A 27,991-nucleotide genomic window follows, 5' to 3' on the forward strand; every position below is an offset into this window, starting at 1 on the left:
ACAGGGGTCTCCCCTCCGGACGGACTCAACCTCGTCATGTCTCTTGTTCTGGAGAAACTCCCAGCAGTGACCCATTGTTCATGGTTGGAGACAGCACTGACCCTGAGCCCTAATCCTCACCACCCTCCGCGGGAAACCCATCACCACCATCTCCACCACACACAAGCCGCAGGGTCCCTTCCTCTTTCCTCCCTCTGGCTGATCTGGAGACCTAGCTTATCACCTTGTAGCCCTCCTCCCCAAGGACCCTGCCTCCATCTTGGGATGTGGGATGTGGGGTGGAGGGGTAAGAAAACGGGTTCAAGCGGGAGGGCGGCTGCACGCGGGACTGAGCTCTGCCCTCCGGCTCAGCCTCTCCACCCCTGCCTGCGCCCCACAAGTCCAGCGTGCTCTCGGGGGCCTCCCGTCCTAAACCTGGCCCTGTAGTTTCAGGGATCCCGAAGCCCGAAGTGACCTGGTTCCTGGACGGTTCCCCCTTGAGGAGAAGAGAAGGCACCATCGAGGTTTATGAAGCTGGGGGGACCCATTACCTCTGCCTCCTGAGAGCCCGGGCCAGGGACAGCGGGAACTACAGCTGCACAGCCGCCAATGTCCGAGGCCGGGTGTCCTGTGGCTGGACCCTCCTGGTGAAAAGTGAGTACATTCCTCCAGGTCACCCCGGGTTCCCTGAGGGAGGACCTTTGTGGGGTGCTTCATACACTGCACAAGCGTCACCTCCTGCAGCCCCCCGCCCAAGGTATACCACCCGACAGAAACATCGCCCCCACCCACGGGCCGAGGCCAGAGTCACTGCTCCAGGAGAGTGATTCCTGATCAGGAGTTCACATCCGAATCACCTCAGAATAAACATGCCCAGGCCCCAGGCCCAGCCCAGCTGTGAGCTGCCGAGTCTCACTTTGGTAACCACAGAGAACAAGATCGACACACTGAGAGTGATGTGAGGTGATGTGAGTGCTACATCTTTTGTGCTCATTATAGTGTCTGTTTATAAAAGTAGTGCATGTTCATTGAGAGGAATTTAAAGAATGTATATAATCTTATGACTCAGAAGTAAATGGTAGTTTAATATTTTTAAAACAAATTTACCTTTGTGCTATTTGTATACTGCTTACTATTCTAATTTGCTCACGTTACGTAAGCATCTTTCTATATTATTTCTTTCTATATTTTTTAATATCGTTTAAAAGCATGCTTTGTAATGGCCGTATAATATTTCATAGAACGATGTTTAGGCATGGCCTTATTGTTGTTTCCATTTAGATTGTTTCTATTGTTTCCATTTTTTCACTACTGTAACAGAACTGCATTCAATAGCCTTGCACCCATCTATCTCTCTATAAGATTTCCCCTTCACTTTAAATGCTATTTAGGGACCCTACATTCATGTCATACTATTGAGGAACTTATTAAACCACAGCACATTGCAGGCTGATGGAAACTCTATGAGACAAATAACCTTCACCTATTTTTTCAACAAGTAAATTGCAAGCCAAAAGGAAAGAAGGAACAAACTGTAGGAAACTTAGATGAAAAGACACATGAGACACCAATAGTTGCAATACATGGACTTTGCATGGATCCCGATGGAGACACCTTTAAAAAAATGTTTTTTGTAAGAACATCAGGAAAATTTGAGCACTGACAAGATATTCAGTATAAAGGAGTTAGTGCTATTTTTAAGATGTGATGGTGGATCTCGTGGTGATTTTTTTCAAAGTCCATATATTTTAGAGATAGAAGTTGAGTTATTTACTGGTGAAATGATATGATTTCTGATATTTACTTCAGATATAATCCATGTGTGGTGGGACTCAGTAGGGGGTATGAATGAAGTGAGATTGGCCATTATGAAAGTTGAGAAACAGGGATATGATGATTCACTATACAGCTTTCTCTACTTTTGTGTATATTTGAAATTTGCCATAATAAATGTTTCAAAAAAAAGAGCTTACTAGTTCATTCACACAGTAAGATGCCATGAAGCCAGGGGAACGAATGTGCCTGACCTGTAGACCCTGCTAGTGAAACCTGTCCAAGATATGTTAGTACGGGGGACAAGCGAAGTGCAGAGAGAGCCGTGTGTATCATATGCTGTTTGTGTTAAAGGAAAAAAAACCTATGTACACAAAGCAAACTGATGCTTGTGTGTGCGTAAACATTTCTGGAAGGGTCCACAAGTTACCTCTAGGAAGAGAAACTGGGGGTCCAGGAAGGGGTGAGAGGTAGTCTTGCTTTTCACTGTATACCATTGACTCACTTCTTAATTGGGAATTTTACTACATTTGTGAATTCCTCTGCAAGGAATGTTATCCATTCATTTGGAGGTGGGAGCGCCTGTAGGCAGAGGTCCCAGGTCGGGGAACCTGAGCTTCATCATGCAGGGCTCTGTGTCAGGGCGGGGGACTCACCTAGCACTGTGTCCACCGAAGGTTAAAAACCAAGAAGCTTTGGTTGGAGTGTTAGCTACTATTATTAAATGGAAGCTGTGCGTGGAGACTGTACCTGCAGCAAGTTGGGGGTGAAAGACAATGTGGGCTTGAAAGCCACCGCAGAGCTGGGCGAGGGGGTGGAAACTGGGCATGCCACAAAGCTTGCTGTTCTTACCAAGATTCAGCTGTGTGTTTGTTTGTTTTAGAATGAAGGCTGCTCAGAATGCGGCAAGCCTTTGGGTAATTTCCAGAGTTCTGAGAAAGTTGATGTTGAGTACTTTTGCCAGCGTTCCTGTTCCTTGTCTGGAGGAGCAGACTTACGGAAGTCCTTAGTGTGCCATTCCAGAAGTCCTGCTTGACTGCCTTTCTCCTTAGCTGTTCTCTAGAAGGCTCCACCAAGATGTAGGTCGTCTAACACCTCTTCCTCTCTCTCTTCCTATCACTGCAGAAAAGCTGCCTGTTTCCCTTACCAAGACTTCTCTTTCCATCCCTCCCATCCCCACAAAGATCGGGTCTAATAATGATTGACTCTCCCACCATTTCTTCAGTCTCTCCCCGTCCCCCTATCTAGAGGCCTCTTTCTCCTCCCTACAGGTGTGCTCTGGTCTCCCCTCAACTAAAAAGAAAAAAAAAAATCTTCCTTCTGTTTCACTGACCCTTAAGCTCCCACGTTCTCTTTCCACTCTCTTTTACCCCAAAACTTGCTGCTAGCCCAGTGTCCACGCCCAGCTTCCATCTGATAATAACAGCTAATCCCCCACTGAAAGCCTGTTCAATGTGCCAGACTTCATGCTAAAAGCTTTACTTGCATGGTCCCATTTAGTTATCCCAACAATCTCATGAGATAGAGTCACACCCATTTTCCAAATGAGAATACTGAGCTGTAGTGAGGTTAAGTGACTTGTTCACGGTCCCATGCCTTGTAAAAAATAGCATATTCCTAACCCATGTTGGTCTGACACAAAAGCCCATATTGTTTTCAGTGACTCCCAAAGGCATTTCTCTAATGAGGGAATTCGATGCTGGCCAAAGGGGTGGAGGTGGTGCCTCCCCCCACCTGTCCAGATAGGCTGGCATCCCTTCCCTCGGTACCAGTCCCATTCAGATGCACCACATCCTGACTTGTAGCTGTGCTCCCACTGCCTACTCTCCCTTTAGGGGAGCTCGGGGCTAGAGGAAGAAGTGTGGATGTAAAGTCAGAGAACTATGTGTAAAGCCTTGCTTCACCGCTGGGCTTGACTATGGGAAATTATGAACTTCGTCTAAAAACGAGCTAAAGATAGCAGTCTCGTGGCACTGTCACCTCTGGAAAAGTACCTGGTAAGCCCTCGAATATTAGCCTTTGCCCTTAAACCTTTGCTGTATAATATGGTTTTCCCCTCATCACTGTATTGAATAGCTTCTCTTGAAAAGTACCAGTGAGATATCTTCTTATCACCAAATCCAGTTGCCTTTTCTCAGCTATCAGCCACCTTGACTCTTCTGCAGCATGTTCTGGGTGTTGTAGAAGAGATTTTCTATCCCTATTGCTCTTAATTATGGCCCCCAAAGTACAAAATACTCCCCAACTCACCTATTTAGAAGGCTTCTGGAAAGTTCAGCTCAGTGGTTCTCAGTGAGAATGTGCATCAGAATCATGAGGGGGACTGAGTAATGCATTGTCTCAGGCCCACAGTGCTTCTGAACCACTGGCCTAGGTTGGAAAACTAGAACCCATGTAAGTCCTCATCATTTGATTCTGTCCTGGAATTGGAAAAATTAATTATAATAATTTAAAATTGAAATGTCCTCACCAATGAGCATGTGGTCTCTACAAGTGAAAAAGATATTCACAAGAGTGTGCAGGGTCTTTAGCTATTACATACAATGTTTCAGTGTTCATCCTTGTACATATATCTCTTGAGTAAACCATAAGGGGATATTTCTATGATTAGATCATAGAGGTTGCCAGCCTGTTTTTTTAATTTATAAGTTGTTCTTTGAGTCAGCTTAGGCAATTTATGTTTTCCTAAAAAATCTATTTTATCCATATTTTCAGTCTAATGAAACATTTTGGCCAAGGATTTTTAAAATAAAAAAAAAATGTGTGCATCATCTGATGGGACACGTCAAAGACGATAAAAGACACCAGAAAGTAGAATAGGGCCAAGAACGGGGGAAGGAGGAGTTCTGCGGATGCTCCAGGATAGTGAAAGTCAAGACAAGACGGGGGGCGCAGGGGTGGGGGTGGGGGGAACTTGTGTCCCGGAGGGGAGGAGGCCAGCCTGGTCCTGAGCACTCCCAGACGGGGTGTCTTGTGACAGTGAAAAAACCCCTGCCAGTGACTCTGCCTCAGGCTCCAGGTCTCTGCCTTAGTGGTGCTGCCTGCTTCCCTGTGTGATGATGGGTCAGGCAAAGCCAGGCCACCAAAGAAGCAAGCCCTGGGCGCCCAGGGCAGTGAGGTGTCAGCCTCCGGTCAGTCAACAGCACAGGTCAGCTGTGATCTGAGACGGCCTGTCTGTTCTTTGCCTTCACAGGGCTGGCCGTGATGGAGGCGGCCCCCTCATTCTCCAGTGTCCTAAAGGACTGCACTGTCGTTGAGGGCCAGGACTTCGTGCTGCAGTGCTCGGTGCAGGGGACCCCGGTGCCCCAAATCACTTGGCTGCTCAATGGTGAGTCCCCCCTGCTCCAGCTGCCTGGGTCCTTGACCCTGCCTGCATTCTCACTTGGCTTCCCCACATATCACTCTGAACCGTTTATGCATGAGAAGGAAGCACGGGGTACAGAGAGAGCATGGGACCTGGGAGTCTGCTAATGCCTGGCTGGGGACACTGGGCAAGTTTTACTCCTGTCTGAGCCTTGAGCTCCTCGTCTGCAAGACAAGAATAATGCCACCTACCTTCCAGGGTGGCGGTTGTGAAAATTAAATTAGATCCTTTATATAAAACAGTTAATGAGATGCCTGGCACCTAGGTGCACAAGCAATTTAGTTCCTTTTCATATGGCCAGGCTCAGAGTGGCCCTCAATAAATATTTGTTGAGTCAATAAATGAACAAATATACCAACAGATTAATGAACCACACTAGCAGTTGCTCATGGGATCTTGCCTTTTATTTAGCGGCAAGTGGTTTGGGTGTTTATAGACCAGTAATTCTTTTTAACATTATAGTCCTATAGAGACATCCCAACTTTTTTTTTTTTTTTTTTTTGCCAAGTAAGGTCCTTTGGGAAAAAAAATTTTTATATATTATCACCCTTCTCTTTTTTTTAAAAACAAAGCCTTTAAATTCCAAAAGTATGGGAGTACTCTATTATTAGAACTGAGAACAGTCCATAAAATTGGTGAAATTGAGTGGGGTCTGCTTTGGGGATCTGCAGGGAGGATGAAGGATCTGCACTTGTCCTTCTCCGTATCGAGTGGTTGGGTGACCTTGGACGCCCCCCTTTACCTCTTTGGGCATCGGCTTCTTTATTGGTGAGGAGATGGGCTGGAACAGAAGGTTCGGGTCTCTGCCGGCTCTCAGGCTGATGGAATAGGCTCCTTAAGGGAGCAGCGGCCCGTCACCTGTGCACCAAATATCCCGATTCATTTCTGCACCATTGCCGTGTTGCCTGTGAACCTGCCTCATCGGTATAGTTTGCTTAGGCTTTGCTAGAAATGATCTCTAGTCAGTGAGAGAAGTTGTCTTGGGGTCTCCCTACGTGTGGGCAGAGAGGTGAGAACTGGGGTCTCCACCCCTCACTACAGACAGAGCTCCTATCGGATTCCGTGACTGACTGCAAGGAGGCAGCCTCCTTGCAGCTGGAACAGAGCATGGATGTTAAAGACTAGGAAGGGCTCTGAGCAAGAGAGTTTCCCTTCCGCCTGGCTCACACTCCAGGCCAGACATCAAGAAACATTGTCAATAAAGGACCAGTTGGTAAGTATTTCCAAATTTGCAGACCATGCAGTCTCTCCACAGCTACTCAACTCTTCTGTCATGGCACAGAGCGCAGCCAGAGACAACATGTAAATGAATGGGTGTGGCTGTACTGTAATAGAACTTTATTTATGGACACGTGAATTTCACACAATTGTCACAATTGTCATGAAATATTCTTCCTTTGATTTTTTTCCCACCATTTAAAATATGAGAAACTATCCTTAGCTTTTGGGCTATACGAAAACAGGCATCAAGTGGGATTTGGCCCATGAGCAGGAGTTTGCTGACCCCTGGTCTACACCTCTCCAAACTGAAAAGCAACCCCACCTTACTCTTGGCGAATCTTGGCATTTTCACAGTCTTCCCACTAGAGGGCGATCATGCACAAGTCGGGGACCCTTGGCCGCCAACTCTGATCTCACCAGTCTTGGAGCTGGGAGTTCTGTGTTGCCTAGTTCTGAGTGCCCTGAGCCAACAACTCCTTTCTGGAGCCACCATTTCACCCCATGCTTGTGGAGCCAAAATGAGCCATGCTCCAGTAAAAGGAGAGCTCTCAAACAGCTTGTTGGCACAGGTTTCAACAGCAGAGGCACTTAGATGGCAGTCATGGAATGTACTGGTATTCCCAAGGAAGAGAGGTTTTAGGTACATGCACACACACACACACACACACACACACACACACACGGGTGTTCAGTCCTCTCAGTGGCAGGATCCTGGCCCCTGGCTCTCCCATCCCCCAGCCCCACTTCTATGAAGTGCAGTCGGGCCAGTGGAATCTCTTTCCTCTGGCCCTGTGGCTGACTTGGCAGTCCCTGTCATGGAGATGTGAAGTGTTGCTATGTGCAGAAGAAAACATTGGATTGCAGGGAGAGGACCTTTTTCTGCACTTTCTCCCTCTCCCACTGCCCACCCCCAGTTTTATGATGTGCAAACCAGGAGCCTGGGCTGACAAGGGAAGGAACGGACAGTTGCTTCCTATATGGTGAATGGAAACATTCCTGCTCTAAGGCCAGGATCTTCAGTAATGAGATTCTTTTTTTTTTTTTTTTTTTTTTTCCTGGAAATGAGAGCTCACATCCTGGAATGATAAAATCCCGGGAACATATAGCATTAAAGAAACCACTGAATTTCACGCCACACACTTCTATCTCCATGCAGGACTTTATGTGACCTGAATAAAGGGCCCTCCATGCAAGGGACTCTTGGAAGAAAGGGCCAGAGTCGTTTTTTAGTTCCCTGTATTTATCTTTTCCGTGAATCCTAAAATGCATGTCATTGCAGTGTTAGGTTGAGGGTGCAGAATTGCTTCTGGTAAATATCTGCAATGGGAAATGGAATCATTGTTTCTGGAGACATCTAAACGGAGCCGGGAGCCTCATGTGCAGTCTGGGTGAGGTCTGTTCTGCCTGAGGCTGGGCTGTGGGCCAGATGACCCTGTCAGATTCTTTCCAGGCTCAGGATTCTGTGAAGTCTAGGATGTGGATTTGGGGACTATTTATTTAAACAGAATGCACAGCACTCTGTCCCTTTCCTGCCTGCATTCTAAGTGCCTCCAGAATCTGTCCCCCAAGTCCTACCAGCCCCGGCCTTGCTCCTCCCCCCACACAGTCACTCCCTCTCCTTTACCTCCCTAGCACCTGCCTCTTTTTCCCCTCCTCGAGCCTCTGTCCAGTTGGCTGGGGGCGGTCCTCAGTGGGGCTGAGCAAGCATGGGGAACGTCAGCGTCATGACAACAGCTGCCCTGCTGAGGACAGGGCTCACACCCTGCCCCTGGGCGCTCCCTGCCTGAGCCTTGCTGTGCTTCCCTCCCCAGGGCAGCCCATCCAGTATGCTCACTCCACCTGCGAGGCTGGCGTGGCTGAGCTCCACATCCAGGATGCCCTCCCAGAGGACGATGGCACCTACACCTGTCTGGCCGAGAACACCTTGGGGCAGGTGTCCTGCAGCGCCCGGGTCACTGTCCATGGTAGGAGCCTCTGGGCACCTCTCTGGAAGCACCCCTCCTGCCAACACATCTGCTTTGGAGAAAGGGCACCGCACCTAAAGGCAGGCAGGTGGAGGCGATGGCCTCCAGGAGCTCACAGTGACCAGGGTCTGCCATGGGAGATGGACATGCAAGGCCAGTCCCCCATCCCCTCACCCCACCAAGGCTGAGGGAAGATGCAGGGGAAAGAGGCAAAGACTCCCTTGGCTCAAGAAGCTTCCAGTCTGGTAGGCAGAAAACCGCACGCACTGAAAGATGAAGTATCCCTGGAGGACTTAGGCTCTCACAAATGACCCCTCACGCACTGGGGGACACTGGGAGACACCGGGTAACAAGTGCCAGTATTGAGGCTTCCAGAGGGCCACCGTTTGCCCCCCTTTTCCTTCTGCCCTTTCTCCTCCCCACCACCCCAGGCTTGCTCTTATACCTCACCAGCCTGGTGTCCAGTAATCTGATTATTATGGTTGTCATCCATTGATCGGCACCAAGCGCTTAGTCCCAGGAAGTCCCTGGAGAGCCACAGACTCAAGACAGAGCTGTCTGGGCTGTGGTATCGGCAGGCATGGTGACAGTGCCAGGGAAGGACTTCTTGGGCCCCAGGTGTTCAGGTAAGCCTGACTCCCCAGCCCCAGCTGAACCCGGGCCCCCAGAGCCCCCGGTGACTGGGGCCCGGGCGCTTGGAACAGATGCGCCGTGCCCTGCTTTTCCAGCAGCCTAGCAGGAGACATGCCTCCCCGCTTTGTTCCCCCAGGGCTCGGCCTCTTGGGGAGAGTCTCCCTGTATGTGAGCAGCAGCAGCCCAGGGTTGGGGGGCAGTGCTCCTCCTATCTTACATAGAGGCGTCTGAGGCTCTCAAGAAATCAATGTCACTTGCCTAAGCACCCCAAGGCCGTGAGCCACACTGGCCTTTTGAACCCAGATCACCAAACCACTGAAACTTCCTGCCCTTTTGCAGAGTGCAAGTCCCCTGGCCCCAGAGTGGAGCTGACCCTCGCCCCCGGGGCTGGGCATTGTTGCCCCTAGGGATAGAGGAATGGCACTGGTGCCCTGACTTGGCTGTGGCCTGGCAGCAGAGGCTCTCTCCAGCCCCTCTGAGTTCTCTGCGATTCCTGTGAAGTGCCCGTGTGCCCTGGCCAGCCAGCCGGGGACTGGCCCTGCTTCTTCCCGGGAAGCCCTCCCACTCGGCCTGGGGGCTGTCCTCCTTGCCCCCAGGTCTGTGGGAGGGGCAGGTCCTGGGTGGTTGCCCATCTGAGCATGTTTCAAAGCAGAAAGGTCCCCGGCAAGAACTCTGTCAGAGCTACGTGGATCTGCTCTGAGAGCAGCCCTGTGTGAGCGAGGGCCCCCTCCCAGCATCGGGACTGACTGGCCCGTGAAGGCCAAACAGAGGCTCAGCTACCATAAATGGTGAAGGAGGCTGAGACGTGGCCGAGCTCAGGCCGCCACGCTGGGCTGCCTGCACAGGGTCAGGGCAGGCCGAGCCTGGCGCCGTGACAGCCCTGGCTCTGCTCCCAGGGTCCCCAGGAGGCTCCGGTCCACGTCCCGCACCAGCCTCAGCCGTGGAGTTTTTCTTTCTTTATTGGCAGCTTGTTTGGCTGCAGTCTCTGGGGCAGCTCAGGGGGAGGGAGACGACTGTAGTGGAGGCATTAGTCCCCTACTGTGCCGACCACTGTCCTGGCCTCTCCCTCAGCTGCCCGGGCCTGGCCTTTTTCTCCCATCCGTGTGGCCCCAGACCACGGCTGGAGCGTGGATGTGGAGCACCTGCCCAGGTATGAGTCCTGACCACGGCTTGCTAGCCGTGCCGCCGGGCTGCTGTTTCCTCTCCGGGCCTCACCTTCCTCTTCTGTGTGATGGGGACACTGAGAGTCACCCCAGGTACTGTGAGGATTACCTTAACAAGCACACTAATGATCTCCAAACACGGGACGTGCTCAGTAAGTGGGTGCCTTTATGATTGTCCAACGGAGTCCCGACCTTTAAACAGATGAACTCCCTTCAAAATGGCAAGTCTGAGGAGCGGTCTTACCAAAGGATCAACTTTGCCACACTGGGTGGTGGTTTTTCTGTCTGTCTGTCTGGTCGTTTGGTTTTGGTAAAGGGAAGAGAGAATCAGAATCAGAGAAGGGAGGTGTAGGGCCACACACTAAAGCCATAGTCCGAGCATCCGTTCTGGGGGCTCTGGCCACAAGAGGGCGCCATTCGGCAATGGCTCTCCCTCCCCTGGTCTGGTTTCCAGGCAGGAGCAGATTCTCCGGCAACTTTTGCTGGAGGAGAGCTCAGCAGGTACTTTGTTGAAGGCCAGACATGGGTGCTCTTTCTCACCTCTTTAAGCTTTCGCCAAGGTTTTGCAATCATCCAGAAATTGCTGGCTCAGCACTCTGACGTGATTTCTGCAGCCTCTTTTCCCTGCTGTCTCTGCCTTCTCTCCTCTGGAACCCCTTCCTCCCCAAATCTAACTCCCTCCCACATATGTCACTTCCTCTGGGGTGAGTTCTCTTACCAGCTGTACCTCCCTTGTGGTTGTGCTTACTTATCAGCAAATCTCTACTGAGCACCTCCTTGGTGCCAGGCATCGTTCTGGGGAAGCGGCCATGAACAAGAGACAGGTTCTGTCTTCCTGCCGGTTACATTCTGATGGAGAGATGGGCAATCATCCGCACCTGGCTTAATCCAATACCGACAAGTGCTATTAAGGAAACGAGAATAGAGAGGGGGGTGGAAGGGATCCTTTCTTAGTTAGGTGATGGAGAAAACCTCTTGGGGAAGGTGACTTTTGAGCAGAGACCTCATGGACTGGAAAAAGAGTGCTCCAGGCAGGCGGCACAGCAAGTGCAAAGGCCCTGAGTTGGGAATCAAGTCAGCCTATTTAAGAGACAGTGAGTCTGGAGCAAAGGGAGCGGGGGCCAAGTGGTAGAGACTGGGTTCAGAGAGAGAGGCAGGGCATGTGTTCAGTGAATGAATGAAAGAGCAACGGAGGTGGGTGAGTCTGCCTGGTGGTGCAGGGGGCGTTCCCTGCACATGACTCCTCACATGTCCAGGGTCTCAGCGTTCATGGGAGTGCTCAGCAAACCCACACACTAGCTCTCAAAAGCCCCCCAACAAATATTCCTGCTTTCCTCCTCCCACACTAGGAAAAAATCTCTAGTAGTTAACCAGGCCGTGAAAGTCTTCCTTCCGGACCCAGATGGCGCCTAAAGGATGATTAATCTAAATTCCTGCAGAAGCCAGAAAGATCTGAAGGAGAGTAAATATTTCAGTGTATTTGCACTGAGTCATTGGTGTGGAGGCTTCCTTAGGCTAGAATATTTTAATTTATTCCCCCCCCCCCCACCCCGAGTATCTTTGTCAAGGCTAAAATTCTTAAGTGACTGGATTTATTAACCTGCTAATAGTGCCCATTTAGATAGTGTCTCAGCCTAATGGTTTGTTTATTTAAGTGAAGACCTGCTGGGCTCTTAAAGGCACCTAAGGACATAACATGTGGGTAAGTTAAAAAAAATTAAAAACCTGATTTCTAAAATAAAAAATGAAACTTAATAAGCATATTTATTAGAGTATTTGTTTTGATAAAGAGCCTCTAACGAAAGCAACAGGCAGCAGGGAAGTCAGCCATTCACTAGGCAGTGAAAGCATCCGTAGAAGCCCAGCTGGTTTTCAGATTAGTGACAAGGTCTCTGTGGGGCAGCTTTGAGTACTGACAGGCTCCCGCCATTTTAATTGGAGGATACTGGCAGGCACTTTGGACGTTGTATAACCTTTCCCTCTATGAGTTTAAAAACACTAAAAACATTAAAAAAAATATTTTTGAGATAACGCTTTTTTTGTTAATTTTTATTGGAGTACTGTATAGTTGATTTACAATATTATGTTAGCTTCTGCTGTATAGCAAAGTGAATCAGTTATACATATACATATATCTACTCTTTTTTAGATTCTATTCCCATATAGGTCATTGTAGAGTATTAAGTAGAGTTCCCTGTGCTATACAGTAGGTCCTTATTAGTTATCTAGTTTATATATAGTAGTGTGTACATGTCAATCCCAATCTCCCGATTTATCCCTCCTCCCCCCCTTTCCCCCTTGGTAACCATAAGTTTGTTTTCTACATCTGTGACTCTGTTTCTGTTTTGTACCATTTTTTAAGATTCCACATAGATTGAAAACATTTTTAATACTTATGTCAGCTAAAGAGAAACTTATTGAGGGGAAAGGATAAACATCGGTTTTACCTTGTTTTTTTTGTTTGTTTTTTAAGAACTTTAGTCCACCTACAATATGTGTCCAAAGTCTTCTAAATTCTATGAAGGCCAGCAAATAAATGTTAAATTATTATTATTTTTTTTATGTCAATAAATCTTTATTTTTCATACAAGGTGCCACTGTAGGTAACCATCACACTGCTGTTTTCAGATATAATGTTAAATTATTTTTTAACCAATATTTTAGTTTTATATAAGTTAATACAACAGAACTGGTGTGGTGCGCCATGTGGGCCCTTCTTGTCAGAGAAGGACTTCCAAGTATTTCTTTGTTTCCATGTCATGGAGCTGGAGCCTTATTTTACTAATTGGACAATTAGAGCTGCATCGTGGTCTACTTCTACAGCCATTGCAGGTCATCTCTAGCATTTATTTGCCCAGAGTCCTTGGTCAGGAATGCCATCCAGAATTACAGCTTTGTGTTCTAATGGCAAAGTGTGATGCGTGCTTTGACAGTGTGGTGGAGAGTGTGGTTCCCAGACATGCCTCGGGAGGGAACATCAGCTGGCTTGGATGGTTTACCTTTACATTTAGAGTTTGATTATAACTTCTAAGGCAGTAAGAAGGCTATGGTTGCAATGATTCCTGCCTCCCATCTGGCAACCCTATCATTACTGGTCAGAGATCCTTTTGGGGATGTCACACGTCATTGTTTCCTTTCATTCTTTTCCTTGCTGCTTCTTCCCATCTGCTTCTTAGGTTCTGGAGAAATCAGTGGGGAGAAGAAAAGCCAAAAGAGAGAGCAAGGCTATGGGGGGAAGGATCTCTTTTTATGCCCACCGAAGTAGACCTTTTGCTGATGCTCCAAGTAGGTTTATTTGGTTAAGAGACAGACTTTTGTTGGAAGAGAGTTCGCATCCGTCCCTGGGGAGGGATTTGCACCCTGCATAAATGCTCTGCAGATGGGGAATGGCTGGGTGAAGGTAAGCTTCCTTGATGAGCCCTCTAGAGTCAATAGTCCTGGAACTTAGGGAAAGGAAGAAGCTAGACCATGATTCCTGGACCTTGCTGGATTTTGAGCACCAAATAAAGGAAGAAGGGAGGATTGTGCTTCCAGAACTGCCTTTTGTTGGTGATTTACTGAATTTCCACAGTATAACAGGGATTGGAGTGAATCGGATTTGCTGTTGGAATGGTATTTTGCATTTTTATGACTAAGCAAAATAGCTCAGGTTCAAAGCTTAAGGAAAATCTTCAGCAGATCGGAGACAAACGCAATCATTTTCCCTCCCCCTAACTATGCATCTTCAAAAGGTCCACGTGTCTGCACACCTGAGAGAAGTGGAGGATGCTAGGAAGTAGGGGAGGGCCCCTCCATGTCCACTTTTATTTGGTGACAACCTGTGGGTCCAGGGACGCTGGTGTCAGAGCAGGGAAGATGCTGAGAGACCGGGCCTGAGGCTCTGACAGCAGGACTTAGTAAAAGCTGTGACAGGCAGTGGTCCCTCCCCAGGTGGGAAGCCCTGGGGAGTGATGCCAGAAATCTTGGCTCTCTGTGCATCGATGCCAAGCGGAAATATGGAGACAGAGTTTCGGAGGAAAAGAAATAGAGAAGCTTTATTCTTTGCCAGGCAAAGAGTAGGCTAGCACCTCAAGAACTGTGCCCCCCCACCCCCTCCCTGAGGAATCAGAAGAGGTCTTATAGGTGGAGCTCGAAGTCTGGGGTAGGTGATAAGGATCAAAGTAGTGAAGGTCTTGCATTTTTCTTCTTGCATTTTTCTTCTTGCATTATTTCAAAACAGTCACAGCTGGTGTCAGGCAGCCTGGTAATTGGGTGCGGCAGCTCAGTCTGTTGTCTCTGGGTTATTGGCCCATGACCTTTCTGAAATGCAGAATGCTACAAAGGGTGATTTGCTACAAGAGAGTTCAGGGAGTGTAAACACCGGGTGCAGGATGTAATTCACACAGGATCAGAGAATGTTAGGGGCAGGATGTAATTCACATAGTGTCAGAGAGCCTTAGAGGTTAGCTTTGTGAGGGACAAATCTAGTTACAGACACTACATATTAGTAACAGTTAAAGTAAAACTAGGACCGATTAATTCTTTCAGGTCAGTTTATGTTTCTTCTCTCACCTGTTCACTGTTCCCTTTATTTTCCTTGTTATCAAGAGAGGAAAAACCTCATTTCTATTTTTGTTACAACATGACAAGGACACAGGGACTTGTACACGGTTTCAGGAGCTCTTTAGATGGTAGGTATTCTGTCTCTGTTTCATATTTGTGTCATCTGTTTAAACACTTGAAAGGTAACATTCTATAATTTTTTGTTTTAATCTGACACAAGTTTTGAATGAGCTGGGAGCCTGCTAAGGGCCATTTTCAAGGCAAACTACTCAATGTGTATGCAAATTCAGATCGACAACCATGGGGGCGCCTTAGAGAGCAGCGTGTTGGCTAGTAAAAGTTGACAGGTGGAGAAAACTTCCAAGAGAAAATTTCTAAGGAGAAATTCAAAATTGTTTTTCTTGCTAAACCCATATAAAGAGAGGAAGGACTCAGAAGGGGAGAACAGGAGAATGACTGCAGTATAGAGGGAGACATTGCCATCACACCAGCACTGGGACAAAGGCTGTAGGGGCTTCTTAATTTCAAGCCCAAGAGAAGCCAAAGCCCTCACTCGTGTCTCCAGGTTTGAGGAGCAGGGTCATACCGGTTATTGTATGCGAATTCATGAGAAAGGTAACAAATAGCACCTGTTGTGTGGGTACTTAACTTCCTCTAAATAAGAGCTTTTCAAAATCTAGTATTGGGTTAATACCAGTTCCTATAAGTGTTGAAACAAGACCACTATTAATTAGCTTTTCTAATGAGGAACATTGTTTTGATAGACAAAATCTAATCAGTTAGAAAAGCTGGTTTGTTTTATTTAATTCCCATAACAACTCCACTTTCCACTTTTGAATTAACTCTGCTTTACAGATGAAGGAAACTGATGCTCAGAGGTCAAGTCACAATAACCCAGCTAATAGGCAGCAGCGCTAGACCTCCAGCTGCCTCAGCCCATCTACTTTCTACTTTGCTGCTCTGGGACCCTGAGAAATCATTTGTTTGATACTTTTGCTTCCCCAGAGCAAGAATTTCATGTTTAAGTTCATGAATAGGAGCTGTCTTCAAAAACAGTTTCTAATGGGTCAAAACAGAGCAAAAATGGCCAAGGAGGGAAAATTCGGAGGGTATGTAGGGTCAGAAAGCAGTGCTCTCCCCATCTCTCTCTCTCCTTCCTTTTCCCTCAGTCCCTCTTCCACGTCCCTTCTTTCTCCCGCCCTCTCTCTTCTCTCCTCTCACTCCTCTTTCCCTTTCTTAAGTCTTGCTACAGCTTAGTCTATGTGGCATCATTTTTACTTGTCAATAAACTGCTTATAAGCATTCTTTTTTTTTTTAGTTTATCTATTTATTTATTTTTGGCTACGTTGGGTCTTCATTGCTGTGCACGGGCTTTCTCTAGTTGCGGCGAGCAGGGGCTACTCTTCGTTGCAGTGCGCGGGCTTCTCCTTGCGGTGGCTTCTCTTGTTGCGGAGCACAGGCTCTAGGTGCACAGGCTTCAGTAGTTGTGGCATGTGGGCTCTAGAGCGCAGGCTCAGTAGTTGTGGCGCGTGGGCTTAGTTGCTCCGTGGCATGTGGGATCTTCCCAGACCAGGCCTCGAACCCGTGTCCCCTGCATTGGCAGGCGGATTCTTAACCACTGCGCCACCAGGGAAGTCCCAGCATTCTTAGTCTTAGTTCTTGTCTTTCCCACTGGAGGACAGGCCAGGTCCTTTTCCTTTCTCTCAAAATGGAACAGAGCCCCCAGTACCTAGCTGCTCAGTTTAACAGCGGAGTAAGTCAGTGAGTGAGTGGAGAGGCACTGGCCAATTGACCAAGTACCAGAGCAACAGGTAAGTCCACTTCAGATCTTTAGTCCTAGGCCAGTAAATCGAGGAGGCTTGGCCCATCCTGGATTCCAGAGAGAAGGGCCCCTCTGGGCTTGGTCTCAGCAAAGCAGAGGAAGCACAGGTGTGGGGAAGCCCTGGGGTCTATCTAGTCTGCCCCCATTTGAGCTGGGAAGCAAGTCTGTCATAGGGTCCCAGGGACCGCTCCCTTGCTATTGGTGTGCCACGGCCAGTGCCTGCCTTCCCCAAATGAAGAAGGCTCAGGTTCCCTGAGGCTTCATGGCCACTGGGGGCCTCTCACCTCAGACCCTGGCCCGCCTACCCTGCCTCAAACCAGGACTGTGCCAGGTGACAGCTAAAGCACAACCCTAGAAGAGACATCTCTAGGAGAACGGGCGACTCTGGGCGTGAGCACAGTGACAGAAAGCTCCCAGTGGAATCTAGGCAACTGGCCTTTGTTCTCAGGACGGGAAGGGATGCATCCAGACCAGGACTCCGTTGGCCATGTCAGCTCTTAGGACAGGCCAGCTTCCTTCTCTGAAGGAAGTATATAAAATCAGGGCATGAACATGACTTGATAAATTAAGTAGACTTAATTTCAATACTATGATAAGAGGGACCAATTCAAATTCTCACCATTTGTTTCATACCCACAAAGACCACTTCAAGGGCATTTACGATCTCCCAAAACTGATCAGTTTTGTGCAAGTAAACCATGTTTCTTTTAAAAAGACTCGTGCACTTGCCCAGGCTCAAGGATATTAAAATCTAGCACATAAAGCCCATTACTAGAGGTAGAAATACAGGCAATGTACTATTACGGCAGCAACCATCAATTACAGTTAAGAATTTTTCTGTAACAACCAAATGGATAATCAAATATTGCAACAACTCAAGTATTACTGAGCAAAGTGCATTTCTACAGTATTCAGTGTTGCTCTTCAGTTTTCTAACTTAAAACAGCCTATGGTAACTGGCAGCAAAGAAGGTCCTTGCAATAGACTGCCTCTGCTTGAGAACTTATGATGTAATATTGCATGCTGCTAATATACTATCTAAACATTCAAGATACTCCTAAAATATTTGATGGTAGACTATGATTAAGACATTACACTACAAAAAAAACCTTATGCAGAAGGAAATCCTAACTGACATGCTTCTGCTTTGAATATTGTGAACACTTCACAGCAGAATGAATTTTCACAGTGGTTAGGTCAAATGCAGTTACATCATAGCAACAGTATGTTTTCCACAATTTAAGGCTTTGGCTGGTTCTTTTAGTCAGCTTCTTCCTCTGATTCTTCTTCAGCAGTTTCTAGCCAGGTTAGCCACTGATTCACCTGGAACAAAGCCTTGCCTTTCCCTGGAAACTCTTGGGTTGTATCTTCTTTCCAAGCCAAGAAAGCGTCTTCTTCAATAATCTCCATGTCATAGAAGTGAACAAAAAAGAGGAGTAACATGCCTTTCGGGAAGTTGCTATTGTAGCAGTGCACCTGAAGAGCATAGAGGGCACTGACTTGTAGATCAACGTGATCATGGAGGAATTTCTGCATTACTGGCTTGAAGGAAAGAAGCAGTTGTTTTTCGGAAGGAGCAGAGCAAGAATCTGTTTCATCACTGGGTGGGTTTACTTCACTAGAAATGTACTATAAGAAGCTAGTCATTAAGATGTTCACAAATCCTTTCTCTACATGAAGTTTGGGAGAGATGTTATCTTTAATCCACTTATATATGGTTTGAGGGGATGGATCCCACTTTATTTGCTTTACCAGTTCCGTCTCCAATTTGAGCCTCGCTGTAAAATGAGGGCACAATCTTCCCTAGTTCAGGGGGTGTTGAGGATAAACTGAGAGCTGCAGACATCCTTTAGAATCCTTTAGAATGGTGAGGTGCTGAACTTTGTAAGGAATTATTATAATGTTATGTCAGTGGAAGCTGAGCTCTTTCAGATCTCTGCCTGATTAAATGTGAATGTCCAGATTTGGGAGACTTTTCTCATTGCAGGTGTTGTCAGGTTGAGTTTGCTCAACCAAAAACAGTCAGTTGGGTTAGGAAAGGCACAAAACATTTATTCCTGTACTTATTATGTGCCAGATATTCTTGTAGCTGTTTTATGGGTGTTATTTCTTTGAATCATCTGAAAACCCTGCAGTATTTGGCATGCATTATACTGATGATGTGTGTATTACCCTTATCACTTTTGCATGATTGTCAGTAACTGATGATAACGGTAGTATTCTTATCCGTTTAGAGGAGAGAACACTGAGGCTTAGGATGGGGAACTTGCTTCAGATCACGCAGCTCAGGCTGTGAGTTCACAGCACCTGTTTCCATCTGTCTCTTCTTATTTTATCTAAGTCCACACAAGAGTGAGCATAAACTGATACGTGGTCAGTCGGCCACAGATGAGCCAGAAGAAGTTGTGTGTGGCTTTGGAATTAAATGACATACAAGCACCTTGCCCTTTTCCCCTGGCTTTCCCTGCTCTGCGTTAGCTTTCTCCCTTGTCAAGGGTCAAGAATGGGGGTCACCATAGGACATTTGTCCTCATGGGGAGTTCAGCATGGCATCACAGGCGGTGGCTGGCTCCCTTGGAAGAGACGACCTCCAGAACACCTTGACCTTGCAGTCAGGAGACCTGCGGTGAGCTCTAGGTCTGCCTGTCACTGGCTCTGGGACCTCGGGCAACTCACTTCGCCTGAGCACGTCCTGGCCTCACTACCAGTAAAATGGGGCGGTGAGGTTGGGACTGGGGTTTCAGGATTCAAGTTAGGGCTGCTTCTCTCAGGTCGCCTAGAGGAAGCTGCTTGTCTCAAAACTGACATTCTTGTTGGCTCCTGAACCCCAGCGCAGAGTGTAATTGTAGGGGGTTGGTTTTCTCACCCTGTGAAGACTCTGGGGAGGTTGAATGCTGGGGATGACTGAGCCACCCACTAGCCCGATTCACCGTAGCTCTAGTCCCATGTGACCCTGAACGGCAGGTCCGAGAACAGGTTCATTCTGCACGTTTCCTCCCAGTCACTTCCCTCTTCTCTCCGTTCTTACATACAGTGGGGCTTTGGGGAGGCAAGAACAGGGTCACAGGCGATGGGTGACATTGGAACTAAATACCTGCCGGGGCAGTTCCCACAAATTCAGGCACTCTCACTCATCTCTCTCTGAGGGAGTGCAGTGAAATTTTGTTCTCAAATTGCTTTAGATTTACTTTAGATATATCCCTGATATTTTTAAGCAACACATTTGTATTCCTAACAGTATTTCCCTTAGGTTACATAAAAATGAGTTGTAATCCTGGGGTGAAGGTGCAGGCTCTGTTTGTTCTTCTGTTGCTGATAAACCCACCAGCTAGTTGAGCCCAAGCGTGTAGGTGTGAGTCAGCTCTCGTGCCAGGCTTACACACCTGTGACTATTGATGATGGATGGTCGGACAAAGTATTTTCACAGATTATCTCTTTCAAACCCCCAGGTCCTGTGATTATACTATTATTACCCTAAATACAGATGAAGAAGTCGAGCTTCAGAGAGAGGCAGTGACTTGCCCAAGACCAGGACCCGGCTTCAGATCCTACATTTCAGTGGCTTTCAGAGAACCAGTGAGCTGCCACCTGGGAGTCAGTGCCCAGGCCACCCTCTCAGGACAGGGAGCTATAGATAGGCATTTAGTCCCCACTGGCCGAGACCCGTAAAGCCCCAGGCCAGAAAACTGGGCAGTAGGAAGACCCAGGAGACGGTGGGGGTCAAAGAGGAGCTGCACTGGCTTGAAGGAAAGGGAGCTGGAGTTTTTGATGTTTCCACAGCACCTAGGAATAAGAGCCCGTCTGCAGGGAGCTCTGCGAAGCTGGGGACTCTGGCTGAGACAGCGGAGAGGCGGGAACAGGGAGGGCCCTGGACAGGCAAAAACATTTTGTCCTCGAGCCTTCTCAGTCTGTGCAAGGCAGGAAATTCCTCAACTCTCCTGAGGCAGCCTGCTTCCCTGGCTACTGCCACTCAGTCAGAGAAAGGAGATCTCTGCATTTCCAATATGGGCCCCCGGAGCCCACTCCCGGGGCCTTCTGCCAAGGCCAAGGCTGCGTGGCTGCCCCCTGTCAAAGGCAGTGACGCCAGGGGCTGGGGCAGGATGGCTCTGAGAGCCCATCCTCTGGTCATGGGCCCTGTCTTCCCTTGCACTCTGGCTCCACGCCCTTCACACGGCACCTGCCTTGGGGGAAAGTGTCCTCCTGCCTACCTGGTCTTCCCAGCCTCTCTCACCCTCATTCGCAGAGGCCGTGTTGAGTGTGCTCTGCAGTGCACCATATTTTGTTTTCAATGCCAGCAGATAAAAATCTAGTGGCCAGTTTGGAGTTAGGCCTTTCCCAGGTATGTAAAGCACCCTGGAAATGTGTCCTCATGGCTGCAGGCTTCCAGGAGAAGGTCTGGTATGTGTGGCCCTGTGCTAAGAAGAACTCAAAATACCACAGTCCCTCTTCCCCCAAACTTAGAGTTTAACTTAGAGATACCATAGCCTTCTTTGTCCCTACCCCTGCCCCCCCCCCGCCCCCAAAGACAAAAATAAGAAGGCTAACAAAGAATTATTGAAGGTCAAAGCCACCTGGCTCACAGGACGAAGGGCAGGACCAGAGACCGGGCAGCTGGGAGCTCGTCCTGCACGAGGGCCATCCTGTGTGGGAAATAGACACCAGCACAACCTAACCTTACTGCTCCTTCCCCTGCGGCTCACACGAGGCAGGTCAGAGCCCGACGTAGGGAGAATTCCAAGAATAATGGAAAACCTATTTGTTAACCCATCTCCCCAGCGAACGGAGTGGGAGTGAGTAGGCCAGCCCTGAACCCAGAGAGCTGTTCTATTTTTTGTCTTTGTCTAGCCGGGGCACTCCTTTCCCCTCCCAGGGAGAGATTCCACCACCGCTCCCACTCCCCGTTTTGGTTGTACAACAAACTGCATATATTTATGGTGTTTAATTTGAAGGCTTCACCACAATTTAAAAAAATGAACATCTCCATCACCCCCAAATGCTTCCTTGTTTCCCTTTACAATCCCTCCCCACAATGCCTGCCCCAAGCAACCTTTCTGTCACTATATTTTGCATTTTCTAGAATTTTATGTAAATGGAATCATCCATTAGGTACTCTTTCTTCGCCTGGCTTCTTTCATGCAGTGTAATTTTTGTGAGATTTGTTCCTGCTGTAGTGTCTCTCATTAGTGCTGAGTAGTATTCCATTGTACGGATACATCATAATTTGTTTATTCATTCACCTGTTGATGGAATATTTGGGTTGTTTCCAGTTTGGGGCCGTTAGGAATAAAACCGCTATGAATGCTTGTGTGCAACTCTTTGTACGGTTATGTGCTTTTAGAATGAATGGCTCATATGCTACATGTATGTTTAACGTTTTAAGAAACTGCCATACTGTTTTTAAAAGGGTCTGTACTATTTTACACTCGCACCAGCGGCGTAGGAGAGTTCTAGTTGCTCCACATCCTTGCCAGACCCAGTACTTAGGTTGATCAGTCTTTAATTTTAGTCATTCTAATTATGTAGCGTCTTTGACTTTCTTGAGGTGCTTAAAATCTCAGGAGATGGTAAAGGAGCATCATGCAGTCATAGAAAACAATGAGGAAGCTCTCCAGTTCTGTTCTATGAGAAACATCAAGATATACAGTCAGCCCTCTGTATCCATGGGCTCTGCATCTGCGGGTTCAACCAACCGCATATCAAAAATATTCGAGAAAAAAAAATTCCAGAAAGTTTCAAAAAGCGAAACTTGAATTTGCCGCACTGGCAACTATTTACATAGCATTTACATTGTATTAGGTATTATAAGTAATCTAGAGATGATTTAAAGTATACAGGAGGATTTTAGGTTATATGAAAATACTAGGCCATTTTATGTAAGGGACTGGAGCATCTGCAGATTTTGGTGTCTGCAAGGGGTCCTGGTACCAGTACCCTGCAGATACTGAAGGATAACTGTATTGTTAGATGAAAAAGCAAGATGCCAATCATTGTGTATAGTGTGCTATCATTTTTTTTTTAAGAGAAGAAAAATTAAAGAGTATACCTATATGCTATTGTGTGTTATACACATGGACCATCTTTGGCAAGGTGAACAAGGAACTGAAAATCAGTTGTCTCTGGGGAGAGACGTTTGGCCAGAGGACAAGTGTAGAAGGGAGACTGTACACATACTCTTTGTACCTTTTGAATTTTATGCTATATGAAGGTATCACTTATTCAAAAGAGTAAATACGGGCTTCCCTGGTGGCGCAGTGGTTGAGAATCTGCCTGCCAATGCAGGGGACACGGGTTCGAGCCCTGGTCTGGGAAGATCCCACATGCCACGGAGCAACTGGGCCCGTTGAGCCACAATTACTGAGCCTGCGCGTCTGGAGCCTGTGCTCCGCAACAAGAGAGGCCGCGATGGTGAGAGGCCCGCGCACCGCGATGAAGAGTGGCCCCCGCTCGCCGCAACTAGAGAGAGCCCTCGCACAGAAACGAAGACTCAACACAGTCATAAATAAATAAATAAAAGAACGTGAATTTATTAAAAAAAAAAAAAGCAAACTGGGCTATTCATTTCAGTAACAGTCAAGTGGTCTTAGTTTGCATTCAATTTCCAAAAAAAAAAAAAAAAAAGAGTAAATACAATTTAAGGGGAAAAAAAGTCTCTTAAGATGCCAAGTATTGGCTCCCCCACTCCCAGCCTCCATCCCCTGGAAGTGCTCCTGGGGAGCCAGAGCCTAGGTTGGACATGGCCCTGCAGAGGCCTCGTCCTCTCCTGCTGTGAGGCAAGAGCACTGTCGTACCACACAGGGATATGGGCACGCCTTGTTCCTAGGGATCTCCAGGGCCTCCCGAGCTCCTTATCTGGCAGCGGTCAGTTTCTGGTGGGAACCTGAGCCCCAACACATTCATGTGCTGAGTGCTCATTTCGTCTGTGTCTGCGGAATGAACGAGTGAATGTTCACCCCACATTCTGTTTGCCACGCAGAAAAGAAGAGTGACGAGAAGACTGAGTACCTCCTGCCCACGGCCTCCAGCCAGCCCGTCGCGCCCCTCTTCCTGCAGGGCCTCTCTGATCTCAGAGTCATGGACGGGAGCCAGGTCACCATGACAGTCCAGGTGTCAGGTCTGTCCCCGCATCTCTGTCCCTGGGGTATACGTGACAACGGGCACGGTTGCAACATGGGCTTCGCTTCCTGACATCCTGCTCAGACCACTGTCCGCCAGAAAGGCAGCCTGGGCCTGTCAGTCAGTGGACCCGAAGGAGTGGAGCCTCTTGGTCCCTCTCTTCTGCTTTCTCTGGGCTGCATTTTCTGGATTCAAGGTTAAGTGGTCCAGGGAAGAAGATGGCCATGCTAGAGAGGTGAGGGATTAACTGAGAACATAGTATGGCCAATGTAGCTGGAAGATTGTGAACACATGTCCAAAACCAGATGATGTGAGAACTTTCTAACCCTTGGAAGATAAGTCTCAGTTGCTCTATTCAAATGTTAAGGTGAGAAGATAGAACAGGGGTCCTTCTCAAATGGGTGGGGTGACAAGAGTGTGGGATGAACAGCCCAGTGAGAGATTTTACTGTTTTTGCTAGAAGCCAGCAAGCGAAGCCTGGGGAATATCCTGGCACAGACTTACTGACGCAGGCTCATGCTGGCCTCTGATCAGTCCCGCTGACAGTCTGGAGGTCCTGTCTGGTTTTTCAGTTCCTTTTGAGTTGCAGAAGCGATAAAGAGGAGTTGGGAGAGAACCCATGGGCTCACCCTTTTAGGGATCCTAGGATGAACTCCCCGCTCCCGAAGGCTGAAGGCAGTCCCGGGACAATGCAGGCAGAGGCTGGGTCCCCTCCCCTGCACATACTCCTCCAGTTGATAGAAATCAGAGGCACCCTGCCCCTGGCCTCCAGACGCATGCTGGCTACCCCATCAGAGACAGATGGTGGTCTCCTCTGTCCTCGAAAGAGCTTGATACCACGCAGCCTCCCTCAGCAGCCGTTCCCGGGGACTTGCTCCCCTGGAAGCAGAGTGCAGTGGCTCAGCTCTTTCCGCAGAGGAAACCCTCACAGGTGGCCATTGTTTTATGCCCCAACAAATGGCTAGAAGCTACCCAGGGAAGTAGACTAGTAGAAGTGGAAATGCTATCCACCATGAGCTGGGTTTGGAAAGCCTGGTACCCATCTTCACCCTTGGACAACATTTGTATGGTAGCAAAATGAAGCGCTGAGGGAGATTTCCCTTGGTGACAACTGACAAGGGAGTTTCTGTGAAGTCCCCATGGCGTTGCCTGGGCGTGCACGCAAGGTGTGAGGTGTGCACAGCAGGAAACAGTGCTGGAACCCACTGATCCAGCTACCACTCAGCACTATCAAGCAGTTTGAATTCCAATTTTAAAATCCATTCTTCTAGGTTTCCTCTTTTATCTCTGAAGTAATATTTTTCACTTCTGGGTTCTTTCTGGTTTCCCCAAATCTGTTGTTAAGTAACTACAATGAACATGCATTGAGTACTTTCTTTGTGCCAGATGCTATTCTAGTCTGCGTTTCTAGTGGGCTGCTAAGGTATTAATTTACTTAATCCTCCCAGTAAACCTTTGAGATAGATAGGGTTAGAATATGTTATGGATGGGAAAACTTATGCAATACAATGTCGTAGTATTAAGCAGAGTTGCTGCACGGCCCAGGGAAGCACCTCCCTGACCAGCTTCCCTGCCTCTCCTCCCCGTTCAGGGAACCCACCCCCTGAGGTCATCTGGCTTCACAACGGGAATGAGATCCAGGAGTCAGAGGACTTCCACTTTGAACAGAGAGGCACTCAGCACAGCCTTTGTATCCAGGAAGTGTTCCCGGAGGACACGGGCACTTACACCTGTGAAGCCTGGAACAGCGCAGGAGAGGTCCGCACCCAGGCCATGCTCACAGTGCAAGGTGAGGCTGACCCGCTGACCAGTGGCAGCAGGGGCAGGGGCAGGGAGGCTTTGCTGCCATGGTCTCTCCAAAGGTGATTTGGAGGCGAGGAAACCATGTGAGCCTACTTTGTCCCCACCACGGACCCCACACTCCCTTGGTCCCATCCCAGCCCCAGTGGCCAGCTCCCCATCCTACATCTGAGGCTCTGGCTGAGTGGGGCCACCCTTCCCTACCTTCTGAAGCTCCTGCCCTCTCTGGGGTACTGGTGTCAAGCTGCAGAGAGTGCTGGGAGAGATATCTCCTAACACACTAACAGTTTGGCAGTGACAGATGAGTTACGGCCTGTGATGGTCCTAGCCTTTAGAGAACCCATATTTAAGAGGAGAGACAAATTAAGCACACATGAAGCAAGTGACAACTCTTAATCATACACACGTCATGCAGATCATTGGTACCTATCCCAGTGCCCCTGTACCTTCTGGACAACCTCTCCATGCTTTGGATATACAAATTCATGTTAATATTATCCTGTGAGAAGTAACCAAGACAGATTTGCCATGAGAAGGATGTGCTCTATCTGTATGTTCGATAAAAGTGATTTCTGGACAAGCTGTCCTTTGGGTAACACTCTGTCTTCCGACATTCACTGCCATGGAGAGTTGAGTGGATGCTCTCTGCTGAAAGGCCTCCCTCTCTAACTCAATCCTTTGCTAACTTCAGAGCCTCAGGATGGCACCCAGCCCTGGTTCATCAGCAAGCCCCGCTCAGTGACAGCCTGCCTGGGCCAGAGTGTCCTCATCTCCTGTGCCATAGCTGGGGACCCCTTCCCCACTGTGCACTGGCTCCGGGACGGCAAAGCCCTCTCCAAAGACACTGGCCACTTCGAGGTGCTACAGAATGAGGACGTGTTCACCCTGATTCTAAAGAACGTGCAGCCCTGGCATGCCGGCCAGTATGAGATCCTGCTCAAGTGAGTCTGCATGACCTGCCAACCTCCTTTAACCCCTACCCCCCAAATTCCTACCTCCCAGCAAAGTCCCTACCTGGGACTGGGAAGCCAGAGGAATCACAAAGTAATGTGGGGTTGGGCTTCAAGGTAAAGAAAGTGCAGGCTTGGTGCTGCTGCTTTTGTTTCTTCCACTTCAATACAACAGAGGTTCATTGAGAGCCTTCTCTTCTGAGCTCAGTTCCCCAGAGTCCTCTGTCTTATTACATCCTGGCTTTTGTTCCCCCATTATTTGGTGTATGAAGACTATGAAGGAGGGAAGATGGATTAAAATTGGAAAAGCAGCAGGATAGAGGGAATGTATTCATTATCTATTGCAGAGTAACAAATTACCCCCATACATAGCAGCTTCAGACAACAAACAGTTATATTCTCATAGTTTGTATGGGTCGGGAATTTGAAGCAGCTTAGCTAGATGAGTTTTGGCTCAGGGTTTTACGTGAGGTTTCAGTGAAGATGTCAGCAGGGGCTCCTGTCTCTGAAGGCTCGACTGAGGCTGCAGGGTCCACATCTATGATGGCTCACTCACAGGGCTGTTGGCAGGAGGCCTCAGCTCCTGGCTGTGTGGACCTCTCCCTAGTGCTGCTTGAGTGTCTTCATGACATGGCAGCTGGCTTCCCCATAGTTGGTGGTCCAAGAGAGAGAAATAGTTGGAACCTGCAATGTCTCGTATGACCTATCCTTGGAAGTAATGGAAGCACCATTACTTCTGCTACACTCTCTTTGCAAGAAGTGAGTCACTAAGTACAACCCACACTCCAGCGGAGGGGAATTAAGTTCCACCTCTTGGAGAAAGGAGTATCAAAGAATTTGTAGACATTTAAAACCACTACAGGGACGTTAACTATCCCCATTCCTTCTTCCTCCCTTTCAAGGTCTTTCTAGGGAACACGGGAAGGTAAGCTCCATGAAGGCACACTGCCGTGTTCCCAGTGCCTAGAACAGTATCTGCCCGTAGTCAGCATTTGGTAACTATTTGTTATATGAGTGTGATCCAGAAATGTTCTTCTACCTTTAAAATGTTCTAACTCTTAAAATTCCATGCCAACCCTGGGTTGGCAGAGACAGAACGCTAGCCCCTAGGGTTGGTATTAGCATTGAAGAAGAGCACTTGTCTGTACCTGGACTCTGTAAACAGGTTGTGCCACATCCTGAAGATGGCTGGACTGCTCTGGCTCAGGTGCCTGGCCACCTTGCAAGGGGCTTGCTCTCCTGGATCAATCATTTCCCTGTACTGAGCCCATCATGTTCAAGTCTCTGAGCTCTGTAGCAATATGCCAAAGCTACTGCCATGATGGAGCATTGTTCCTACAGTAATGACAAAACCCAGCATGTGCTCCATCTACTTGGGTCCTTTCTGGGCATGTGCTTTATATTTGCATCATTAGCTTTTGCTGCATAACAAATCATCCCAAGACTTAGTGACTTTTAAGAAAATACCCATTTATTATTCATTGGGCATCTTTGGATCTGCTAGGAAGTTCTACTTAGCTGGGCAAGGCTCAGCAAACCTCAACTGAGCTAATAACATGTCTGTGGTCAGCTGATGAGATGTCCATGGGCTGACTGGTCATCCTACCACCATCAGCAGTATGCTCAGAACACATCAACGGCCTTTGCCTTGTGTCTGAACCATTTAT

General features: G+C 48.1%; 1 protein-coding gene and 1 pseudogene across 4 annotated transcripts in view; one reads left to right on the forward strand and one right to left on the reverse strand.

Moving 5' to 3' along the window:
• Positions 1–27,991, forward strand: part of MYLK (myosin light chain kinase) — a 267,670-nt gene that overhangs the window by 152,752 nt on the left and 86,927 nt on the right. For all 4 annotated transcript variants that reach the window (XM_059920960.1, XM_059920958.1, XM_059920959.1 and 1 more), the window contains 6 exons: positions 427–633; positions 4,946–5,080; positions 8,149–8,301; positions 23,435–23,572; positions 25,166–25,363; positions 26,066–26,315. In XM_059920960.1, the coding sequence (XP_059776943.1) occupies positions 427–633; positions 4,946–5,080; positions 8,149–8,301; positions 23,435–23,572; positions 25,166–25,363; positions 26,066–26,315 (1,081 nt within the window). The remainder of the gene's footprint in view (positions 1–426; positions 634–4,945; positions 5,081–8,148; positions 8,302–23,434; positions 23,573–25,165; positions 25,364–26,065; positions 26,316–27,991) is intronic.
• LOC132365084 (eukaryotic translation initiation factor 4 gamma 2-like) lies at positions 17,657–21,100 on the reverse strand (annotated as a pseudogene).

This window comes from Balaenoptera ricei, chromosome 4, assembly GCF_028023285.1.
Source record: "Balaenoptera ricei isolate mBalRic1 chromosome 4, mBalRic1.hap2, whole genome shotgun sequence".
Classification (NCBI taxonomy): domain Eukaryota; kingdom Metazoa; phylum Chordata; class Mammalia; order Artiodactyla; family Balaenopteridae; genus Balaenoptera; species Balaenoptera ricei.